This window comes from Anarrhichthys ocellatus, unplaced genomic scaffold (genome assembly GCF_004355925.1).
Source record: "Anarrhichthys ocellatus isolate YVR2014 unplaced genomic scaffold, GSC_Weel_1.0 scaffold15, whole genome shotgun sequence".
Classification (NCBI taxonomy): Eukaryota; Metazoa; Chordata; class Actinopteri; order Perciformes; family Anarhichadidae; genus Anarrhichthys; species Anarrhichthys ocellatus.
In genome coordinates this window covers 8,876,567-8,885,875 of record NW_022280045.1, presented here as the reverse complement: position 1 = coordinate 8,885,875, position 9,309 = coordinate 8,876,567, and the positions used below count along the sequence as shown (strand labels likewise).

The 9,309-nt window shown below is 43.7% G+C and overlaps 1 protein-coding gene across 1 annotated transcript; it reads left to right on the top strand.

Moving 5' to 3' along the window:
- Positions 1–3,426: 3,426 nt before the first annotated feature.
- LOC116387775 (myocilin-like) lies at positions 3,427–8,367 on the top strand. Its single transcript, XM_031855159.1, is given in 5 exon segments — positions 3,427–5,821; positions 5,823–6,249; positions 6,778–6,891; positions 7,033–7,179; positions 7,182–8,367. Coding segments are annotated over 5 exon segments (1,392 nt in total). The 5' UTR covers positions 3,427–5,770; the 3' UTR covers positions 7,835–8,367.
- The last annotated feature ends 942 nt before the right edge of the window (positions 8,368–9,309 follow it).

Here is a 9,309-nt window from a genome sequence, read left to right as displayed (position 1 = left end):
TGAATGGTAGAATGGCATGGCATTTTATGTTATACTGCAACACATTGTCAATAGAAGGCATTGCATATAATGTAGTGCATTTTAGCATTGTACTAATATAGTATAAAGCAATGTGGTAATATTGTATAGTATTAACACCACAACACAGCAGTGGTGGAGGAAGTATTCATATCTTTGACTAAAGTAAAAGTAGCAAAACGAGAATGCAACTCCTGTATTAAGAATATTACATGCTGTAAAAATACAAAGGTATTATCAGTACCAAAATAAAATGATCATTATGCAGGAAAACGACCCCTTTCAATGTTATATTTTATAATATTTGAATATTATCACTGACGCCTTAGCTGCAAATTTAATGTAGAAGGTGCTCATCTTGTTGAGTTAAAACTAATTTGAAGTAATTCCAATTGTTAGGTATGTTACATCTATGGAAACCAATGCATCATAATTTGCAAGCTCATCATGTATTGTGTTACTTTGCAGCACTATGATCATCACTACAGTACGGTACTGTTCAAGTATAACACGTCTTAACTCATGCATCTATAACGTGGACACAAATGCACCAATTATTTATCATATTTAGTACTTAATAGTCTAATGTTGGTTTAAAAACATAAACATGACTAACAAATTAGTGATTTGAAAAAATGAGCGTTTGCTTTTGTGAATTTTTGTCAGAGTTAAAGTCCTTTCCATGAGGTGTTTAAAGGATTCTGTCCACCGTGGCCCATGTACAGTAAAGTATTCTGTAGGTTTCATCAGGAGGATGGATGAAGGTTCAACATGAACATCCACTTAATTAAATACAAGGCATTGTAAGGGTTTGCGTGTGTTTTGAGACAGATGGTAGAGTGCGGGTGGAAAACAATAATTGGGGTCAGGTCAAAGAGAGTCCAGGGAGAGTACTAGTTATCAACATGTTGGTCTGCATGCGCCACTCCATCACTGCCCTGAATCATCCATTACCCATGGTTCATTGCAGCACTGCGTTTGGACAGGATGGTGCTGTCTGAGCCCACTAAATGACCTTGCTGTGTCCAGTCTGAGCGGTACCTCAACATGAGCTGCTGTTGCAAACAAGGTCACCGTTTGTTTTTCAGCAGAGCCCAACAAGAAGTCACAGACAGTCCTGCAGACACAGCTGTCAAATTTGATACAGCCTTAGATTTAAATCTGCTTACATGGAAGGCATTCACTTGACCTTGCCCTTTCTTCCTTTCTCAAATGAGATTACAAGGCAACTGAGATAAGCTCAGGAGAAATATGTGAGCTCCTGTCATTTAAAGATGAAAACAGACCAAGGTTGCAAACTATTCATGGCTTAACAGTTTGAGGAAAATGAACAGACTCACTTTTTTTCTTTCTTAATTTTATTCTTTGCAGCTAGTTTGGCGGCAGAGTTGCTAAATCTTAGCCTGACTTGCACCACAGTGGAAAGGCCCTGTTGTTAAACTGTCATCAGTGGGATGAAAACAGTGGCCCCTATTACGTAACCCACATCTTCAAACAGTCCAGTCACATGTGCAAAACACACACACACACACACACCCTGATGGAATTACATTTTGTGCTGTTGTTAGGAAAAGAGGAATTAACTGAAACTGTCGAATGTGCGTATTAGAACCAGAGGAATCCCGTAAACCCATACTTATAAAAGCAGCATGCCTGAAGGGTGATGCTCTGACAAATATTTTTCATGATTTTTACACCGTATACTTAGCTGACGCAATGTCAGAAAAGACAGACACGAAAATTGGCTGTGGACAATTTACAAGGCAATACTTAGAGGGTAAACATTAGCTGTCTCAGCCAAACATCAAATATGTTTGTCATATTTAGAATTTTGAAACATCTGACTGTATGTAAGAGGTCATTATTTAGACTTTGATTTTTACTGTTGACATCTGATGACATTACGCTGCTAAGTCCCTGTACCAGCCTACTTGTTATGGTGTTTTTAGTCATGCTGGTGGCGTGGCTATGGGAATGGGAACGTTGTTTTGTCAAGACTGAAATGTCTCAACGTCTATTGAATGACTTGGATTCTGACTTTAGTGATCCCATGACGTTTCTCCTACCTAGCACCATCAAGATTTTACTGAGTCAAGTACTTTGATTTACGACCTAATACCTGCAAAACTAATGACATTCCCATCAGCCTCAGCTGTGTTTCGTGTCAAGTGCTCATTATTAATCAAAAATCCAATGTAAAAAATCCCATTGGCTCTATGTTGAGGGAACCAGTGCAATGCTAACTTCCTGGGTTGGCCTACGAAAAATTGTTTCATCCCTGCAGTTCTGTATTTGTCTGCCCAGCTGTGGTGGCCATCACTGCTTCTACCACCACATTTTGCTGTTAATATACTTTGACAATCCCGTGAAATGCATCCTGGAAAACAGTGCATCTGCAGAGGTGATCTACTGCAGCTCTTGTAGATGTAACTAAAAATCCCACCAATAAAATTCTCCAAACCTATATTGACTTTCTGCCTGTCCAATCAAATCCAACTGAACTCCAATAGACCATCAGTTCATGCGTAGGACTAAGGACAAAGGAAACTCTGGTGCCATGTCTGCGTCAGGAATGAGAACCTCTGGTGGCAACACCTGTATTGAGCGGGCGAAGACCAAACAACAGCTTCTGTGCTGAGGTTTCGTGTGTGTGGGCGTGTAATCCTCTGTGATTATACCCTCAGTCACAGCAGACAGCACGCCATCTTTAATGCTTTTCCCACTGCCCCCCCCCCCCCCCCGTGGGCCCACTCAGTTAACACTATGCAACTATTATCCCTTGTTTTCATTCTGCTCCATCAATTGCTCACTATGAATCACAGTGACCCACATGCGCTTCGGCAGCTCACATCACAACACCGGGAAAAAAGACTGTCTCACTTTCTTCCACATTGTGTCTCATGAAGTTCAGTTCGGTTCAGTCTCTGTGGTTCTAGTCTAAAGCATGTTGTAAAAATGTCACCTAAACGATGAGGTAGGAGGTTGTGTTCAAGAGTGTTGAACCTCTCGATACTTCAAGTCTAAATGGCATTGCAAACCAACAAGCCAGACTGGCACCTACAGTATGCAAAGGCATGTTATGCAACACCTCACACCTGTAAATGCACGTCTGGCGAGCCAACGATTGTTCTGTGAGGGTGTTATTCAAATTATTCATGGGTCAATGGATACTTATGATGTCGATGTCTTAATGAGTCAATGTGAGAGAGCTGGCACGCCGTCTAAATAGCCACCAAGCCCACCTTCCTGCTTTATAAAATCTCTTCTGCCTGACTTCCTCTAAATCACTGATCAGATTGTAGTGGCTGCTGCGCAAACAAACTCAGCAATCGCACTGTTTCTCTCATTAGTTTTATTTTTCTTCGACGATCGCAATGCCCCCCCCCCCTCCTCTCTGCTTCCTGTTGCATAATATTATGGAATTCATATTCAAACAAACGCAGCAGTAAAATGTCCCTGTAGAATTAAACTGTGGAAATCCTAGACTGCCAAGAATTCTGGGATTGTACTTTAAAAAGGGCTTTTGAAATAACTGCCAAAATAACTATGATGTCAACTATTTTTCGCTCATTTTGCCGTCTGATTATATTACTCATATTTGGTTTATGATCATTTTTATTTGCATTCTTTTTCTGAGGTACTGTATGCATGCTACAGTATAGCTTTGGCCTGTGAGAACTAAGTAAGGTAACCTTTCTGTAGTCTTTAAGACAGTGGTTCTCAACCTGGGGGTCAGGACACCCGAAGGGGTCCCAAGATAATTCTGAAGAGTCACAATCAAGATGAGAGATAAGAAAATTAATGTTTCTGTTACATAGAATTACTGCAGGTTTAGTTTTTTCTTACTTTTAACATCTATACTGTTATATGTTCTGTAATTGAATAGCTACACGGAGGCCCAGTATCTCTGAAAACTAAGAAAAGCATTGTATCCAAAGACAGCACTATAACACACTGCACGCACCGTCATCATTAGTGTATCCTTAGCTCAAGCTGTGCATGTTGAGCACTTCAGCAGACAAGCATCGAGTCTCGGCTCGCTTAGCTGGCTAGCATGAAGAGAGAATCCTTGTGGAAAAGGTTGTTTGTTAGGATCCCCTGTTCTCACTTACACGTCGTATGAGACATTATGTTACACAAGGAAAACACAACTTAGTGGTAAAAACATTGTGGAATACTGGTGAGTTTCCACAGGCTGTAAAACGTACAGGTTAACTAGGCAGCAGTTTGATCTTGTGGAACCAAACACAGATGTGCGCTGCAAGCTGCTTCTCAGGGTAAACTGGTCCATTGCTGTTGGTATTTATATCAAATATTTTGCCACAGAGCGCAGCAACAGCATGTTGATGAAGGAAAAAGACAGTGGACAGAAGAAGTGCTATCAGTTCATAACTTTACCCACTCAGAGACCAAAATAATTTGCACACTTACAATGGCTACTCTTGAATTGGAGTCCAGTGGGGACGTTTGTGCTTTTTGCCCTCTCTGGTCAGCACAGACTCAGACCAGGTCCCAGACCTATCACATGGAGACAGTTGGAACACCGGTTGCCCACATACCTCCTGTAAATACAGAAAAGAATGCCTGAGGGGACCATTTTCATTATACAAAGTTTTAGTTTCCACTATAATGTGTCCAGTCAAATGAAAATCCATGGCTTTCATGCTTAGCCTTTTAAGCCATGTTTTAAGCTTTGCAAGCAGCAGGGCTCTAGGGGGTTGGCAATGCCGGCCCATCTGTTCATCGGTCGGTCCACCACTTTGGTCGCGACTAAAATATCACAGAATCTGTTGGATTGCAATTTTATACAGACAAGCTCCGGACTCGTCTGTAGCACCACCACAAGGTTGACATTTATGTTTCTGAGTAAAATAAATACTGGATATATTTACATTGTGAGAACACTCAAATGACATAGCACAAAGTAAACATAGTGCACAAAATAGTAAAGATCCCCATGTGGAGATGTCGGCATGTGGGGCTTCCGTGGGTTTGGTGAAAAGAAAGAAAGAGTAACCACGCTGCATCTTCATTCCGAGCCAGACTGCCAGCCCGTCCTCTCGTGACAGACATCCAGCTGTGCAGAGGAGAGATGAGTACCAGTGTGCCCTCAGGTCCTCTGAAGGACCAGTCTGCTTTGCAGTTGAGCCTGGTTGGCGAGTGGTGGCTTCAGAGATTTCCAGATTCCTACTCTGCCTGGAGCCCAAATTTCACCCCGTACCCGGGCCATGAACTGAGTTTGCGGTTAATCCCATGGTGGTTTAATAGTAAAACCATCAGTTGCGGAGGAAGTAAACAGCTCTGCAGCTGACAGCTAGTAGACACATAAAGAGATGCTGTCCAGTCAAAACAACCTGCCGAGACACAATGAAAAAATTTTCTACAGGAAAAAACAAACATCAGATTGTTTATTTTTCTACTGATACTGTGTGATTTTCACATTGTCTCTTTCGGCTCACCTCACCTCGCTACCACCAATAAGAAGACACACATGGATCTTTACATATACACACTCCACACCCACCTGGCTATTTCCCTCCCTGCCACACTCCTCGTCCCCTCCCACTGTATAAATATCCTACTCACAGCATTGCTGGGATTCAGACACTGACCTGCACTGACCACGGATACTCAGGTGAGAAGAGACCAGCTAAAGAAAGAAAGGAAAAAGCAAGTGGAGACACTCTACTGAACAGAGGAGTTGCATCTCTACTAAAACCAGAAGATCATCAACTCAGTCTGATCCTCCAGAATGTGGCTCCCGGTGTTTCTCCTCTGTCTGTCCTGCTTAACTCTAGCCCATTCGAAGCCAGGCCCAAGACCGAGCCTCCCTCTGCCGCTCCAATGACCACGCCGGGCGCTGCCACTACACTTTCACCGTGGCCAGTCCAGAGGAGTCCAGCTGCTCCGGAAGCAGCATGAAACCAGAGATGGATGGAGTCTCGTCCCGACTCACCATGCTGGAGGCTTTAGTCAGCCGTCTGATAGCGGGAGTGGATGGAGGCTCCAGGACTCGGACTAACGGTGAAGAGGGTTTCCAGGAAGCCTACTCACAGGTGACAAGGGAAAGAAACCAGCTGCACCAGGACAAGAGGGGTCTGAACGGGCAGGTCCAGGAGCTGCAGAGGAGGCTGGCCGAGCTGAGTCAGGAGGCAGAGATCCTCAGGCAGAGACCCTGCCAGCAGACAAACACCTCAGGGGGGACTCAGCGTGAAAACAGACCTGCCAGTGGTATGTACATCAGTGGGTAAAGGGAGAACAAACATAAATGTGAATGTGAACTCTTTTACTTACAAGACTGGGGCATTTAACAAGTTTTCTTCTTTGAGGAGCTGATATAAAAACAAAGATATTTTTCGGCTCTTCTGCGTTGATGCTTTTTTGTTTTTCTGATAAATGTATTTGTGGTTGACTATGAAAAGTGTCCCGGGGCAGCAGTTCAGGTTGCAGTTATGTATGGGGATTGGGATTTACAACACAGACTCTTCTTGTATGGCTTTGTCACTCATGCATTTCTGTTTATGTGCATGTGATCATTTTCAGAGGAGCAATGGCAGGGTTATAGGGGGAACCTGCTGTGCTCAGAGGCAAGTGAATAAGATACTTAGTCTTTGATGTTGATGGTAAGGTGGGACTGACTGTGGTTTAACTGAAGATTACTACTAATATATATATAAATTATCATTTTTTTTTATTTTCTACTCAAGATTCCTTCCCAGCCTGTGTAACATTTTCCTGTCTCCTTTTTCCTTCACTTAGTCTCCCCAGACCCTGCATATAATTTTGGGAATGGTGCATACCAGGAGATGAAGGCTGAGGTTACAGAGGTTCCAGCATCTCGCCTCATTCCTGAGGGAAATCACAACTTCACAGGTAAATTTGGGGTTTTACCGATGCAAATATAGCTGTCCAAATTGGCCTGCAGTGGTAGAGTGTTGGTGCAAATCAATGTGATCGGAAGCATTGCGAATGTATAACAAATACCGTGAAGTTAGACTCTCTTCTTTTCTCCAGGCTGTGGAGAGCTGCAGTCAGTGGGAGATCCTGTGTTGCACAGGAAGGCTGACAGTATTACAGGGAAGTATGGAGTGTGGCTGCAGGATCCCGAGCCTCAGGGCCCTCTTTACACCAACAAGACTGTGTGGCGCATCGACACAGTTGGTAAGATGTCCGTCAGCTCTTTGCGTATGAAGACATGGATCAATTATCCCAAGGCTTCCCTATGAAGGTTCTGGTACTGCCGGAGCCTATGGAGAGCACAGGGGCCACCATGTACCGCGGCTCCCTTTACTACCAGCTCAAACGCAGCCGCACCCTGATCCGTTACGACCTGACCTCTGAGAGCCTGGCATCACGGCGGGAGCTGCCTCACGCGGGCTTCCATGGCCAGCACCCTTACTCCTGGGGCGGCTACACTGACATCGACCTGGCGGCGGACGAACAGGGCATGTGGGCTATCTACAGCACAAGTAAGGCAAAGGGTGCAATTGTGGTTTCCCAGCTGGATCCCAAGAGCCTGGATGTGAAGAGGAGCTGGGAGACCAACATCAGGAAGAACACAGTGGCCAATGCTTTCATGGTGTGTGGACGTCTGTACACGGTGGCCAGCTACACTGCGCCCAACACCACCATCAACTACGTGTTTGACACCGCCACCAGCGTGGGGCGGGCTCTTGCGCTGCCCTTCAAGAACAAGTACCGTTACAACAGCATGGTGGACTACAACCACGTCCAGAGGAAGCTGTACGCTTGGGACAACTTCCACATGGTCACCTATGACATCAGACTGGGCAGGGCCAGCCATGGCAGCAGCTAAAGAGGACACAGACGGAGAGAAACTGCTGTTAACAGGACTGAAGAGCAAGGGAATGAGATAAAACATATTATCATTTGCATTGTACTGGGGTTATTGCAAAGCGTGGTAGTCTATGTGTTTTGCATTATTAAAATCTATTTTTTCTATTACTATTGTAAATAAGATAATGAAACAGAAATGTAATCGTAAAGCAGATTAATGTAGCTGGAGCCCTTGATAATCTCAGTGGTTATTACAAACAGTAATCATGGTTTAAAATTGTGAAATATTTTAGCTTTTTATAAATGTTGACATATTTAAGTCTCGATAAAAAATAAAACAATTACACGCTTGCTTGTTTGTGTCATACTTTGCCATTTAATTGCAAAAATATTCATAGCCACACTACTCATTACCCGGAGAGGTTGGAAGGAGATATATGTACGTTTCTAAATCGTTACATTTCTACATAAAATCAGAGACAGTTGAGACTGTAGAACATCTTTAGTAAAAAAAACCTGAAGCAGCTACATCACTATGCACAAGCCCCCATGTTGTCCTTTGCAACCATATTCCTGGTATTCACTGCCCTCTGTGGACAACTGTTTGCATCTGCACCCTGCATAGCCTACACACCTACCAGCTCTAGTGAGTAAGAGTTTATTCTACTTCAATCATGCTCCTGCCTAAACTGGTTTCAAAGTTTAAAGGCAAAACCACACAAAATATTCACAAATTGGTTTAAAGTTTAGTTTGTAAATGACAATAGTAGATGGTGGTTGGCACTGTAAAAGGAGAAGGGATGTATTATAATGCCAGTTAGGAGATTTAGCAGCAGCTGATGGAAACTTGGCCGAGTGCGAGTTGAATCCCCCCCCCACCAGTGTTCACACAAACACTGAAACCCCACTGTGGATTGTTTCAGCTCAATACAAAGCCTCATAGCCGCCACACACTGAGACACAAGTCTCACTTTACAGGAAGCAGTGTGGTAGTGCAATTTTAAAATTGGTTTCAGTTTTCATCCTCAGTCACCAACGTATTCACTGTGTCAGAAAGATACAAAACAATATCTGTAAATGGTGCACAGTTGACTTTAATTAGCCTTTTTATTTTAAATAAAAAATGCTCCAATTAAATCCAGCTTCGGTTTCAGCATTGTAAACTAGATCAACTAGATTGCATGAGTCCAAAACAATGTCTAAGTTACACTGAGTCATTATTGGTTACTAAAAAAAACCTGAACAATCGACACACATTCGCTCACCCAGGGCCAGATTCAGCATGATCTCTTGCCCCGCCACACTCTCTCCCCGGAGCAGAGAGTACACCGGGCCGATGAGCCACGGGATGACGTGCCCAGAGAACTCCACCAAGGACCCTAAACTGCCCCACGGAGACTCCTCACAGGCGCATACTCCGAGCCGCTTGGACAGCCAAAGATCTATCGCCAACAAAAACCGGAGCGTTATGGTGAATATCGGCTGGCTCAGGCT